The sequence below is a fragment of the Canis lupus genome, chromosome 21 (genome assembly GCF_048164855.1).
Source record: "Canis lupus baileyi chromosome 21, mCanLup2.hap1, whole genome shotgun sequence".
Classification (NCBI taxonomy): Eukaryota; Metazoa; Chordata; class Mammalia; order Carnivora; family Canidae; genus Canis; species Canis lupus.
Genome location: NC_132858.1, coordinates 214,933 through 230,741, shown reverse-complemented (window position 1 = coordinate 230,741; position 15,809 = coordinate 214,933). Strand labels below are relative to the sequence as shown.

Below are 15,809 nucleotides of genomic sequence, written 5' to 3'. Positions count from 1 at the left end.
AATTCTGCTGCAGATGGTCAAACCTTCCCTGCCTCTCTGGGCCATCATCTATGTAAGCAAAATTAAAGCTCAGTGTAGGGTCTCTTTTGTTGTTCTCTTCCAGTCTCTCTGACTGCAAGGGAAGCTGGGGAATATAATTTTTTTGGATTCAACTTAGAAAAGGTAGCTTTCACAACTCAGCAACTGATAAAGAAAAAAGATGTTCAAAGGTATGGTGCTTATCTCGTGTTTAGTACAGGTCAGCAGGAATTTACTTCTAGGTTACTGCAGCAGCAATGCTAGTGTGCCTCCAAATTAATCCAACTCACAGAAAGGTGTCTGGAAACAACTACCTGTCAAATAGTATAGTGGCTGCTGCTATCTTTATGGCTCCATCAATCTGGAAGACAGCTTTGTCTGCCTGCCTCTGCCTTACCACTCAAGCAGTCACTTCTCTTGAGCCCTCAGTACAATTGTAGCAGTTTCATGACCCCCCAATTGTCTAATGGTCAAAAATTGGAAATGTCCCCTAACTATAACTTGCTAAAGAATTAAAAAATACAAAATAATCTAATAACCACAATAGAGAAACTTAAGTCCTTAAGTCCAGTCTTTATACTATGTCCACAATGAAACTTCTAAACTCAGAATCAAATGTGGAAATCATCTGCTCATAATCTTTCACTGGGTTCTTGTTGCCTTTAGTCCCCAGTGAACATTTTTTTATGTGGCACATTAGAGTTGGGTATGATTTGACCTCAACTTTCTTCTCCCCATATTAAGTACCCCATCCATTCCTGAGCACTATTTCCATTACTATGTGGCTTTGACTCATGTTTTTAAAGTACCTTACCATATACATCTTTGCTTCTGTGTGCTCACAGTGTGAAAATGTCTGGCTCTAGCAATGTATTTTTAAATTGTTGGAATTTAATAGATGTTTGTTAAATCAATTTGACACATAAAATTACATTTCTATCTATTGATCTGTTACCATATTATGTATAAGTGAATAGATTTGTTTATACCAGTCATGTAACATATGTTTGGGAAGGTCAGCCTCAAAGCATAGATTCTCTGGCATTTATTGAGTTAATTTTGGATAGACCCAGAGGTGCCACAAAAATTGAGTCATTCTCCAGAGCATGTGAATCAAGAGAAAAAGAATAGGCTGATCAGGACATATGGACCTTGGGTAAAGACAACAAGCTCTGGTTTTGATGTTGAGGATCAGAAAATTTTTGTGGGCAGGCCATATAAATTGAAAGAAGTGATTCCCGGAAGAGTCACTTCTCACATGGGGAACTCTCTGTGGCTTGCTCCAGATGAGCAAAAGAAGAATTTACCTATTTAATCATGGTTAAAGATTCTCCCAAGTAATACTTGCCAACCCAGCTAGAAAAGAATATACATAAAGAGAAACTCTTAACTCCCAGTTCTTGGAAATCAATCATTCCTATCATCCAAAATATGATGTTTATGTGTTTTTTGTTGCTGCAAAGTCTAATGCACATCTCCTAAACCGCGAAAAATATGGGAATATGATCAAAAGGTGAAAGGCAGGAGCCGGGCTTGCCACTGCTTGTTCCATGACTCTGGGATCCCCAAGTCACTACACTATGTTCTCCTTCTGTAAATTAGCCAACCTACCTTCATATGAGAGGGTGCTGTGTGTGTAAAATAAGTCAGTTATTGGAAACACACAATGGAAGAAGAAGTATTTAAAGGAATAAATAAAAAGTAAAATGATGTCTTAATTGGGGTTCTTCCCACTGTGTTTGGGAAGCACTCTAAGGGGTCGTTGGGAATACCTGCCCCCTGGGGTGGTTTTATTCTTAGCAACAGTGACAGCCTTGGCTAAGGCTCCCTACACTCACGTGTAGGCCTACTGGATCGTTTATCCTCACGTGGTGCCCTTGGTTCAGGGTTTTGCAGGTTGTACATCTGAACGGGCGCTGCTTCCTCGGTTGTGGACTTCATCCTCCCCTCCGTCATTCCGACTCTGCGGTTGTAGCCAAGAGCGCAGCTGCCAGGTTCTCTGCACGAGGAGCCCCGCGTGGACCCCCACAGTGTGGTAAGACCCCCACTGTTCCACTGAGCTTACAAGTTCCCTCGATGAGGGTTGGGTAGAGCGATGCCACTCTTAATTGGTTGCATCAACATCATACTCTATCTTTGGAGGCTGTGGTTGACATTACCTGCAGCCTTATTACGTGGTGGTTCTATCCCTAACTGTAGGGATGCCCTCCTTGGAAGAAGCCTCATAATCAGAAGCCCCCTGCAATCAAGAATATTCTAGAAGACATGGTACATACAATTTCTGTGGTCTTCAGTTTATTCTTTTGTAAAGTGTAGATAATACCAGCACAGGTACCTCACAGGCTCATCATGCAGAACTTTGAAGACCAAGTTGTTTTACAAATATATTCCATTGTTACAAACGTGTGTGTGTGTGTGTGTGTGTGTGTGCATGTGTGTATCCTGCTGGACTTGATAGATTAATTTTTATATTCAGTGTTTAACAACTGACCCAACACATGGTAGGAACAAATGAATGACTACCAAGTCTGGCCTAAATTGTTAAATTATTTGCATCATATGGGTACTTATGAATAGTTAGAGGGGACTAATGTTTGTTGAACTCTTTTATTTTTGATGTTTTACCAGTTAACTAATTCAATAAAGTTTCACTGAGCATTGGTATGTGCCAAGCACTGTTCTCAATGCTGGGGATAGAGCAGTGAAGAAAGCAGATGAAGTACCCTACCCTATTGGGAGCTTGTAGTGAGAAGGGGGAAACCAATAATAATCTGGACCCATAAGGAAAACTTATACTGTAAAAGTAATACAAGCTAAAGAGAATAATTAAGTATGGAGGGAAATAGGGTATATGCATGGATGGAAATGTAAAGGGAGGCATTCACAAAAATCCTCCCTACAAACAGGATATTTGATCAAAGTCCCCAAGAAGGTGAAGGAGAGAACCTTGTAAATATCTGGGAAGAGAAAGTGGCCAGTATAAGGAATGGCAGCTGGACAATGTCTGAGGCTGCTCAAGGAAGAGGGTATGGCTAGAGTAGGGAGTGAGAAGAGGAAGCCAGATCATTCAGGGCCTTCTTAAAACTCTGGCTTTACCTGTGAGTAGTAGGAGATGCTATTGAAAGTTTTACATTTAACATTTTTCATGGAAAATTTCAAATACGCAGAAAAAATATGCTAGATATCACAGAGCCATTACCATTAGCAACTTTGTTACCATTATCCTTTGCAACCTTGTTTTTCATCAGTTACCCTTCCTGTTTTTTTTTTTTCTGGTACAGGAAAGATATCATTTCACTTTTACATATTTCAGTGTGTGTTCTAATAGTTAAAGAGTTTTTTTAAAAAATAATATCCCCACTAAATCCAATAAAATTAACAATAGTTTCTTGAAAATATCTAATACCTAATCCATCCTAAAATTTACTGGTTGTCTTAAAAATGTCTGTAGTTTAGTTTGAATCATTATTCAAATCAGTTCCACTTATTGCATTTGGTTGCTTTATGTATTAATTCTTTTAAAAACTTGCAGTTTTCTTCCTTTTTAAAATGCTATATGTTTACTGAAAAAAAAATAGTAGATAAATCATTGGGCCCTTATAATTTCCCACATTCTGAATTTATCTAGTTGCTTCTTTATGGTGTCATTTAACTTGTTTCTCTATTCTTCATATTTCCTGTAGCCTAGTAGTCATATGCAGAGGCTTCATTAGATTTAGGTTCACATTTTCTGGCAAAATTCTGGATAGTTGGAGCTATATACTCCCTTTGCATAACCATGACACTTGAGTGACTGGTTGTCTTGCTTTAGTGATAAAAATTGAACTATAAATTAGGTTTTGTCTTGATTTACCCACTCTATATTTGCTCATCAATTTTTCTTCTAATGAATTTTAGAATCTATTGATGATATTTAATTAGATCCATACCATTGGAGAGTCCATAATCATGGCTTTCTTAATCATATTATTTCTTCTTAATTTAGTGTTTGATATTTTTTTCAAAAGAATAAATTCCCTTGAGGAATTATTTGATTCTTCAAAAATAGTTTGTATAAGAAAGTCAAATAGTTTGTATAAGCCATTTAAAATGGCATAGTAAGGAGCTCCAAAAATCCACTTTTTCATAAAAGCAATGAAGACATTGGAAATATTTGTCAAAATCAACTTTTCAGATTCTGGAAATTAATCAAAGGCTTGCAGCAATCTGAGAAGTGTTTATTCAAGAAAAATGTCTGACTTTTGGTAATAGTCTTTTTGGTATTTTAACTTATCCTATTTCCACTCCCAAATTCCTGGTAGCCTTTAAAAATTTCAGAATGATGGTAACTGTGAAAAACAGCAGCCAAATAACCATTGGAGAGGGCAGAACAGATTCAGAATCCTCCCAAAAGACCTCCTCCCATAAAACTTCCACTATTGATCAGTATGGCAACTCCCAGAAAAGTCCTATTCATAGGGCTTATCTTTTTTTTGACTTGACCCAGAGCTTACTCAATGAGAAAATCCTATTCCAGGGTGTTTATGAAACCAATACGTGGCTTTTTAAAAACTGCCAATTCCAGCTACCTGGAAGCAATATAAGTAACAATATCAGCAAAACAGACTGGATGAAAAACTAAAAACTGAAAATCTAGGACACTTAAAGTTCTGACATATACCTTGATGTCTAGTAGGCCTCATGAATGTGCAGGGTTGTGCACATGGCAAGGAAGGACCTAAAAAAAGCTCTAATCTCTGGCTGACCTTGAGGCTGTGTGTGAACAGGAAGTAAATGCTAAGGCAGAGTATTAACCTCCCAAAATATTGAAGGCATTCTCTAACAACATACAGATCCTTTTAGTAAGGAGTGGAAAACTTGTAGTTCAAGCAACTAACATATATCTCATTCCAATCATCATCAGCTGGTCACTAAGTTAAGTAGAAACATTACACTTGACAACCACAGACTTTGCAAAATTAGTCCAGGAAAGCCACTAAACAAATAGCAACAGCAAATACCAGAACTCTGACAAAAATTCTCAGGATCTAATTTCCAAATTTGTCTCATTCTATTGTTTAGAATGTTTAGTTTTCAACAAAAGAATTATGAGACATACAAAGAAACAGGAATATATGTGCCATAGATAGGGGAAAAAGGCAATAATAGAAAGTGTTCCTCAGGGTGATAAGCCTAATAGACAAAGACTTAAATCAGCTATTGTGAAAATATTCAAAGAACTAAAGAAGACTATATTTAAAGGATAAAAGAAAAATATAAGAATAACTCATGAAATAGAGACTATCAATAAAGACTCTGAAATTATAAAAACAGAACCAAATAGAAACTCTGGAGTGGAAAATACAATAAATTGAAATGAAAAATTCCTTGGAAAAGCTCAACAGCAAATTTGAGTGGGCAGAAGAAAGAATTAGAAAACTTGACGCTAGGTTAATTGAAATTATCTACTCTGATGAAGAGAAACAAAACAATACAGAAAAATGAACAGTCTCAGTGATCTGTATATCATCCAGTATACCAGGATAGGCATAAAGAGAAAATGAGAAGGAGAAGAGAGAGAGAAAGGGCATGAGGATTTACCCCAAAGATATAGATGCAATGAAACGCTGGGACACCTGCACCCCAATGTTTCTAGCAGCAATGTCCACAATAGCCAAACTATGGAAGGAGCCTCAGTGTCCATCGAAAGATGAATGGATAAAGAAGATGTGGTTTATGTATACAATGGAGTATTACTCAGCCATTAGAAATGACAAATACCCACCATTTGCTTCGATGTGGATGGACCTGGAGGGTATGATGCTGACTGACATAAGTCAATCAGAGAAGGACAAACATTATATGTTCTCATTCATTTGGGGAATATAAATAATAATGAAAGGGAATAGAAGGGAAGGGAGAAGAAATAGGTAGGAAATATCAGAAAGGGAGACAGAACATAAAGACTCCTAACTCTGGGAAACGAACTAGGGGTGGTGGAAGGGGAGGAGGGCGGGGCGTAGGGGTGAATGGGTGATGGGCTCTGAGGGGGGCACTTGATGGGATGAGCACTGGGTGTTATTCTGTATGTTGGCAAATTTAACACCAATAAAAAATAAATTTATTATTTAAAAAAAAGAATAGTTGAATGGCCAAAAATTTCCAAGTTTGATGAAAAATATTCATCCTAGAAGCTTGTGCTTCAATTCCAGGTAGAGTAAACATAAGGGATCCATATCTAAACACATCTAAGTCAAAATGTTGAAAGCCATCACTGAAAGAGAATATTGAAAGTAGCAAGAGAAAAACATGTTCAAGAAATTTTCAGTAAGATCTTTATGATCTGACTTATCATAAAACATAAACCCAAAAAACATCTGACTTATCATAAACCATGGAGGTCAGTAGACAATGGAATGGTAGCTTCCAGGTACTGAAAGGAACAGGATATGAAAATGAATTCTATAGGGGGGCAGGGCAAGATGGCAGAAGAATAGGGGTCCTCAACTCACCTGGTCCCACCAACTTAACCTAGATAACTTTCAAATCACCCTGAACACCTACGTATTTGGGCCTGAGATTTAAAGAGAGAACAGCCAGAACGCTACAGAGAGAAGGGTTTTCACTTCTTGCAAGGTAGGAAGGTGGAAAAAAATAAAATAAAAAAGAATCAAGTGGAAGAGGGGCACTGCTAGGAGCCAGACTAAAGCCAGGCAGGGAAAGCCTCCAGGACAGGAAGGGCCAGGCCCAGAGAAGCAGGAACTTTAAAACTCCGCACTGGGGATCCCTGGGTGGCGCAGCGGTTTGGCGCCTGCCTTTGGACCAGGGCGCGATCCTGGAGACCCGGGATCGAATCCCACATCGGGCTCCCGGTGCATGGAGCCTGCTTCCCTCTGCCTGTGTCTCTGCTTCTCTCTCTCCCTCTCTGACTATCATAAATAAATAAAAATTAAAAACAAAAAAACAAAAAAAAAACTCCGCACTGGATTCTTCCCAGATGGAAAAGTGCTTAGCAGGGAAATCGGGTAGAATCACAGGAGGGGCAGTGAAACCTCCAGTTTTCCGGAGTCACTAATAGAGGAAGTGTGCCCAGGGGTAAAGCCCACCACAAACTGTGGGCCCATGTCAGTAACGGGCTGGAGCGTGCACTTGGTGGGGCATCTGGGAGAAGCCAGTCTGTTGAGTGGTGGCTCCTGCCTTTGGGAGTCATGCACCCCGGGAGCACGATTCAAGCAGCACAGGGCCGCGGATTCCAGGGCGCTGAGCAGACACAACCTGTGATCCTGCACTCCTCCTGGGACAGGTAGAAGCAGGGAGGGCACAGGACAGTGAGGACTCTCCTGCCACCGGGTGCCCCAAAGCTGTGCAGACCAGCGCACCCACACCTGCCTGTGGAGCATCTAAACCAGTGTGGACTGGGAAACTGCATCAGTTACTAGCGGGAAGCTAACTCCAGGACTGGAAACTTGACCGCTGCCATTGTTGTCGTTCCTCTTTGTTTCACCTTGTGCCCAGGAGAGGTGGGGCTGCCAGGGAACAGAGGCCTCACAGGACAAACAACTCCCACTGGGCTCGGGACCGGCAGGGGGCGGGGCATCTCTCCCCAGGCAAACACACCTGAAAATCAGCACAGCAGACCCCTCCCCAGAATACCAACTTGAAGAACAGGAGAAGAGCAAGTTCTTGACCAAGTAGTGCTGGAAAGCTCTAGAGGAAGTCAGAGGGATTTATAGTATATAGAACTGGAGGGTATCCCTCCCTTTCTTTCCCCCTTTTCTGGTACAGCTCATTTTTATATCAGACTAAAAATTTCTACTATTTTTTTCCTCTTTTCCCACCTTAACTACAATATTTAATCACCTCTTCATTTTTAAGATTCCTTTTTGACTTTCATATTAATACAATTACATGTCTTAGTTATATTTTCCACTTCTAGATTCCCTTCAACATACTAAATTCAATTTTGGGAGATATACGAGATAGGTTTTTTGTTTTGTGTTTTTTGTTTCTCTACCCCATCTTGTTCTACAATGGCAGAAGTTAATACTTTCTAAAACATGACCAGCATGCACACAGAACCAAGAGGTATACTGTGCTGGTTCATTCTGTGAGGTTATATTCTCTCTTCATTCCCATTCTACCCCCCTCTTTTATCTCGTTTATATTTTGGTGGTCAATGTTGGGGCTTTCTACAAGTATTGCTGGTTAATACAAATTTGGGACTGAGCATCTTCTAATATACAGAATTTAATACACTCAGAACCAAGAGGATCACCCTCTAGGATATTGCAGGTAGACTACATTCTCCCTCCACTACAACTACTTAAACACCACCATTTCCTAGTACCCACCACCATTTTTTCTTTTTTATTTCCTCTTTACTTTGTCTTTTTTTCTCTTCTTTTTTCTTTTTTTCTTCTTCTTTGGTATTCTTGGCCTTTTATTTTTTACTACTTTGTTTTAAGATGTGTTTTTCACTTTAGTGGTCCTTTTGTTTTATTTTGTTCTGATGTTTGATTTCATTTTCTGGACTCTGACATCATCAGAATCTAGAATGAAATTTATTTACATCATGGTTGATATTCTTGACTCACCCCTCTCATACAGCCACTCACACTGAGCAAAATGACTAGAAGGAAGAACTCACCACAAAAGAATGAATCAGAAACAGTACTCTCTGCCACAGAGTTACAGAGTTTGGATTACAATTTGATGTCAGAAAGCCAAATCAGAAGCACAATGATAAAGCTACTGGTGGCTCTGGAAAAAAGCATAAAGGATTCAAGAGACTTCATGAATGCAGAATTTAGATCTAATCAGGCCAAAATTAAAAATTAACTACATGAGATGCAATTGAAACTGGAAGTCCTAGTGATGAGGGTTAAGGAAGTGGAAGAAAGAGTGAATGACATAGAAGACAAGTTCATGGCAAGGAAGGAAGCTGAGGAAAAAAGAGAAAAAACAATTAAAAGACCATGAGGAAAGGTTAAGGGCAATAAATGATAGCCTCAGAAAGAAGGATCTACATATAATTGGGGTTCCAGAAAGCATCAAGAGGGACAGAGGGACAGAAAGCATATTTGAGCAAATCATAGCTGAGAACTTCCCTAATTTGGAGAGGGAAACATGTATTCTGATCCAGGAGATAGAGAGGTACCCCCCAAAATCGTTAAAAACTGTTGAACAACTCGACATTTAATAGTGAAACTTGCAAATTCCAAAGATAAAGAGAAAATCCTTAAACCAGCGAGAGATAAGAGACCCCTAAATTATGTGGGGAGAAATATTAAATTAACATCAGACCTCTCCACAGAGACCCACAGGCCATAAAGGGTTGGCAGGATATATTCAGGGTCCTAAATGAGAAGGACATGCAGCCAAGAATACTTTATCCAGCAAGGTTCTCATTCAGAATAGAAGGAGAGATAATGATCTTCCATGATAGGCAGAAGCTGAAAGAACATGTGACCACCAATCAAGCTCTGCAGGAAATATTAAGGGGGACCCTGTAAAAGAAAGAGAAAGCTCAAAGAATAATCCATAAAAACAGGGACTGAATAGGTAATACAGTGACACTAAATACATATCTTTCAATAGTTGTACTAAACGTGAATGGGCTAAATGATCCTATCAAAAGACACAGGGTTTTGGATTGGATAAAAAAGCATGACCCATCTATTTGCTGTCTACAAGAGATCTAAGGACACCTCCAGCCTGAAATGAAAGATTGGAGAACCATTTACCATTCAAATGGTCCTCATAAGTAAGCTGGGGTAGCAAGCCTCATATCAGATACATTCAAGTTTATCCCAAAGACCCTAGGAAGAGATGAAGAGGGACACTATATTATACCTAAAGGGTCTATCCAACAAGAAGACCTAACAATCATGAATGTTGATGCCTTGAATGTGGGAGCTGCCAAGCATATCAATTAATAACCAAAGTAAAGACATACTTAAATAATAATACTAATAGCAAGAGACTTCAACACAGAACTCTCTGCAAATGACAGATCTCTAAGCACAACATCACCAAAGAAACAAGTGCTTTAGATAATACACTGGACCAGATGAATTTCACAGATATGTACAGAATTTGCATCTGAACGCAATTGAATACACATTCTTCTCCAGTGCACATGGAGCTTTCTCCAGAATAAACCCCATACTGGGTCACAAATCAGGCCTCAACTGATACCAAAAGATTGGGATTGTCCCCTGCATATTTTCACACCACAATGCTTTGAAACTAGAACTCAATCACAAGAAGAAAATTGGAAGAAACTCAAATATATGGAGGTTAAAAAGCATCCTACTAAAAGATGAAGGGGTCAACCAGGAAATTAGAGATAATTAAAAAGATTCATGAAAACTAATGAGAATGAAGATACAGCCATTCATAATCTTTGGGTTACAGCAAAAGTGGTCCCAAGAGGGGAATACATCATAATACAAGCATTCCTTAAAAAATTGGAAAAAACTATATACACAAGCTAACCTTGCATCTAAAGAATGGGAGAAAGAACAGCAAATAAAATCTATACCAAGCAGAGGAAGAAAGATAATAAAGATTCAAATAGGGGATCCCTGGGTGGCTCAGCGGTTTAGCGCCTGCCTTTGGCCCTGGGTGCGATCCTGGAGTCCCGGGATCGAGTCCCACATCGGGCTCCCGGCATGGAGCCTGCTTCTCCCTCCTCCTGTGTCTCTGCCTCTCTCTCTCTCTCTCTCTCTATGTCTATCATAAAATAAGTAAATAAATCTTAAAAAAAAAAAAAAAGATTCAAATAGAACTCAATGAAATAGAGACCTGAAGAACTAGAATAGGTCAACAAAACCAGGAGTTGGTTCTTTGAAAGAATTTAAGATAGATAAACCATTAGCCATAATTATTAAAAAGAAAAGAGAAAGGGCTCAAATTAATAAAATCAGGTATGAAAGAAGAGAGATCATAACCAATACCAAAGAAATACAAACGATTTTAAAAACGTATTATGAACAGCTAAATGCCAATAAATTAGGCAATCTAGAAAAAATTGATGCATTTCTGGAAAACCACAAATTACCAAAACTGGAACAGAAGGAAGTAGAAAACCTGAACAAGTCAATAACCAGGGAGGAAATTGAAGCAGTCATCAAAAACCTCCCAAGACAAAAGTCCAGGGCCAGATTGCTTCGCAGGGGAAATGTATCAAAAGTATAAAAAAGAAACAATAGCTATTCTACTAAAGCTGTTTGAAAGATATAAAGGGATGGAATTCTTCCAAACTCGTTTTATGAGGCCAGCATCACCTTAATTCCCAAACCAAAGATCCCACCAAAAAGGAGAATTATAGACCAATATCCCTGATGAATACAGATGCAAAAATTCTCAACAAGATACTAGCCAATAGGATCCAAGTACATTAAGAGGATTATTCACCATGACCAAGAGGGATTTATTTATCCCCGGGATGCAAGGCTGGTTCAACACTTGTAAGGCAATCAATGTGATAGATCATATCAACAAGAGAAAAAAACAAGAACCATATGATCTTCTCCATAGATTCAAAGAAAGCATTTGACAAAATACAGCATCTATTCCTGATCAAAACTCTTCAGAGTGTGAGGTAGAGGGAGTATTCCTCAGCATCTTAAAAGCCATCTACCAAAGCCCATAGCAAATACCATTCTCAATGGTGAAAAACTGAGCCTTTCTCCTAAGAACAGGAAGACAACAGGGATGTCCACTCTCACCACTGCTATTCAACATAGTACTAGAAGTCCTAGCCTCAGCAATCAGGCTAATAAAATAAATAAAAGGCATTCAAATTGTCAAAGAAGTCAAACTCTCCCTCTTCACTGATGACATGATACTGTACATCTACTGTACATGGAAAACCCAAAAGACTCCACCCCAAGATTGCTGGAACTCATACAGTAATTTAGGAATGTGGCAGGATACAAAATCAATGCTCAAAAACCAGTGGCATTTCTATACACTAACAATGAGACTCAAGAAGGAGGAATTAGGAAGTCAATCCCATTTACAATTGCACACAGAGGCATAAGATACCTAGGAATAAACCTAACCAAAGAGGTAAAGGATCTATACCTAAAAAAAAGAATACTTCTGAAAGAAATTGAGGAAGACACAAGAGTTGGAAAAATATTCCATGCTCAGGGATTGGAAAAATAAATGTTGTGAAAATGTCTATGCTGCCCATGGCAATTTACATATTCAATGCAATCCATATCAAAATACCATGGACTTTCTTCAGAGAATTGGAACAAATCATCCTAAGATTTGTGTGGAATCAGAAAAGATCCTGAATAGCCAGAAAGAAAATCAGAGCTGGGGGCATCATAATGCCAGATTTCAAGTTGTACTACAAAGCTGTGATCATCAATACAGTGTGGAACTGGCACAAAAACAGACACATAGATCAATGGAACAGAATAGAGAACCCAGAAATGGGCACTCAACTCTATGGCCAACTAATATTTGACAAAGTAGGAAAGAATATCCACTGGAAAAAGGACAGTCTCTTCAATAAATCGTTCTGGGGAAAATTGGACATCCACATGCAGAAGAATGAAACTGGACCATTCTCTTACACTATACACAAAGATAAACACAAAATGAATGAGAGATCTAAACATGAGACAAGAATCCATCAAAATCCTAGAGGAGAACACAGGCAACACCCTTTTTGAGCCTGGCTACAGTAACTTCTTGCAAAATACATCTATGAAGGCAAGGGAAACCAAAGCAAAAATGAACTATTGGGACTTAATCAAGATACAAAGCTTCTGTACAGCAAAAGAAACAGTCAACAAAACTAAAAGACAACTTACAGAATGGGAGAAGATATTTACAAGTGACATATCAGATAAAGGGCTAATATTGAAGATCTATGAAGAACTTATTAAACTCAACAGCCAAGAAACAAACAATCCAATCATGAAATGGGCAAAAGACATGAACAGAAATTTCACCAAAGAAGACATACACATGGCCAACAAGCACATGAGAATATGCTCCGCATCACTTGCTATCAGGGAAATACAATTCAAACCACAATGAGATACCACCTCACACCAGTGAGAATGGGGAAATTTAGCAAGACAGGAAACAACAAATGTTGGAGAGGATGTGGAGAAAAGGGAACCCTCTTGCACTGCTGGTGGGAATATGAACTAGTGTAGCCACTCTGGAAAACTGTGTGGAGTTTCCTCAAAGAGTTAAAAATAGAGCTACCTTATGATTCAGCAATTGCACTGCTGGGGATTTACCCCGAAGATACAGATGCAGTGAAACGCCAAGACATCTGCATCCCAATGTTCAGAGAAGCAATGCCCACAATAGCCAAACTGTGGAAGGAGCTCAGTGGTCATCGAAAGATGAATGGATGAGGAAGATTTGGTCTATATATACAATGGAATATTACTCAGCCATTAGAAATGATGAATGCCCACCATTTGCTTCAACGTGGATAGAACTGGAGGGTATTATACTGAGTGAAGTAAGTAAATCAGAGAAGGACAAACATTATATGGTTTCGCTCAGAGAAGGAGAAACATATGGTTTCACTCATTCAGGGAATATAAAAACATTGTGAAAAGGATCATAGTGGAAAAGGAAAGAAAATGAGTGGGAAAAATCGGAGATGGTGACAAAACATGAGAGATTCCTATCTCTGGGAAATGAACAAATGAAGGTGGAAGGGGAGGTGGGTAGGGGGATGGGGTGATTGGGTGAGGGGTACTGTCCATTCATCTTTCCATGGACACTGAGGCTTCTTCCACAGTTTGGCTATTGTGGACATTGCTGGTATTTTATTTAAATGACAATTGTATAAAGCAATAATTAAGAGGAGGGAGAATATCTCAACTTATTCTATAAAGCCAGTATTATCCTGATACTAAAACCAGGCAAAGGCATTATAAAAAAAGAAAATTAAAGACAAATATGCCTTATGAATACATACACAGATCTCAACAAAACAAATCCAGCAACATATAGAGAGGATTATAAACTATGATGAAGAGACATTCCTAGCAATGTAAGATTAGTTTGATGTCTGAAAAATCAATCAGTATAATACACCTGTTTGTGATCAAACATACTGTGGGCAAAAAGATGTAACATTTTGGGAGTTGGACTTTCCAGAAAAACTAAAATCCAGGAGACATTCATTTGTGTAGTTTCAATAACATAAAGATATTTTAAATTATAATATGCTTTTCTCTACCCTAGGTAAGCTATGCAAATTTTAGCAACATCCGGTAAGAAAAAATCTTAGAATTTGTGTTTCAAGCTAATCTGTTGAGTAACCTTCAAAGATACTGGGACAACCTTTTATAATTTATGCTAATTTCCTTTTCACAATGAATTGATTTCCTTGAGTCAACATTAACATATTATTCTATAAAATTAGATCTAAATCCCACTCCAGAAACATGTACCTGTTTTTAGAATTTCTCTTGTATGGGAAAATCTCTGACCAGACTCAACTTGAGATAATTTATGCACATCACTCCACACAGAAGAAAAATCATATTTATCAATTTAAATTTTTTATTAATGAAATGGGGGAAATGAAATACTGAGGTGGACTTAATTAAAATGCATTTTCCAAGAAGCCTCTTGAACAAAATGAAGTTCTTCATTCATCACTAAACTTTCCTCCTTGACTGAGGTCATAATGGTTCTTTAATATGTAGGAAAAAGATCCCCTTCTGCCATGTACCTGAGGTAAGTTGGATATTAGTAAATTGAATCATTAATATACTCTATAATAAAGTACTGCATGATTTTGAGTAGAATTTTTGAAGGAATGCTAACTGGAAATTTCTCTTCCTTGAGATTTAAAAATTAAACCATGTGCTTCTGCTGTTTTTAAAAAGGTTTCCTTCCTTCCTCCTTCCTTCCCTTTCTCCTTATCTTCATTTTCTTTCTCCCTTCCTTCCTTTTTGTTCTTTTAGGATGATAAACAAAAACAATGCTAGGAATCAGTAGATAGATTCCTAAATACAGATTGATCATGTAAGAACATATAGCTTTCTACTCAAACTAAGTTGCATTATTTAGTATACTGTTAAATACTTATCAGTTTAAATTCTTTCTTACTGAGCAAAAAACTATGCATTCCTATATGGTCAATTCATGCTTTTTCTCTTTCAATTTATTCATTGGAGAATTATGAATTTGATGTGGGTGTGTGTCTGTTTACCCTCCTTTTGGTTAGAACCAGAATTTTTTTTTAATTCTTATTTTGAATGCTTTTAGATAGAACTAAAAGGATTCTCATTTTACTGCTCCCTATTTTATGGCTTCCAATTATATTACTTGGCCATCATTTTCTAGTCTCACAAACTTGACTTTTTAACTTTTTTTTTTTTGCCTGGGCCTTAATCTCCTTGGGCTGCTATTCTGTCCTTTTACTCTTCCAGCTATATATCTACAGTTTTTCCATGGGCAACAGCATTTATACCTCCAGCTTGTAAATTTATAGCAATCCTAATGCTGAATCCTCATCCTAGACCACTCTAGCTCTAGGCTTATATTTATAGTTTCTTACTAGAGGTTTTGACCTAGATGATCCCAAAGCATTTCCAATAAATATATCTCGAACTGAATTTATCATCTCACCACAAAATTCTTTCCTTGTTTTCTTTCCATTTAAGAGCTCAAACCATTACCCAGATGTCTTGGACAGATTGCTGAGAAGCACTCTCAAATGGAAAAAAAATCTGACAATCCTTTTGATATGATATAAATGTACATCTGTCCTTTTTTCTCCAACTCCCAAAATTAAAATTAAGTCAAGCATA

The 15,809-nt window shown here is 38.1% G+C and overlaps 2 protein-coding genes across 6 annotated transcripts in view; both read right to left on the bottom strand.

Moving 5' to 3' along the window:
• Nucleotides 1–2,345, bottom strand: part of LOC140612210 (membrane-spanning 4-domains subfamily A member 12-like) — a 31,019-nt gene extending 28,674 nt beyond the window's left edge. The window contains exon 1 of one of the 4 annotated variants that reach the window (XM_072789285.1): nt 1,857–2,345. In XM_072789285.1, the coding sequence (XP_072645386.1) occupies nt 1,857–1,974 (118 nt within the window). In that variant the 5' untranslated portion in view covers nt 1,975–2,345. The remainder of the gene's footprint in view (nt 1–1,856) is intronic. The other 3 variants (XM_072789286.1, XM_072789284.1, XM_072789283.1) reach the window with 3 other exon arrangements.
• A 12,188-nt stretch (nt 2,346–14,533) lies between these two features.
• The window catches only part of LOC140612208 (membrane-spanning 4-domains subfamily A member 13-like), a 74,564-nt gene continuing 73,288 nt past the window's right edge, over nt 14,534–15,809 (bottom strand). For both annotated transcript variants that reach the window (XR_012013507.1, XR_012013508.1), the window contains one exon: nt 14,534–14,725. The gene's annotated coding sequence lies outside the window, so the exon portion shown is untranslated. The remainder of the gene's footprint in view (nt 14,726–15,809) is intronic.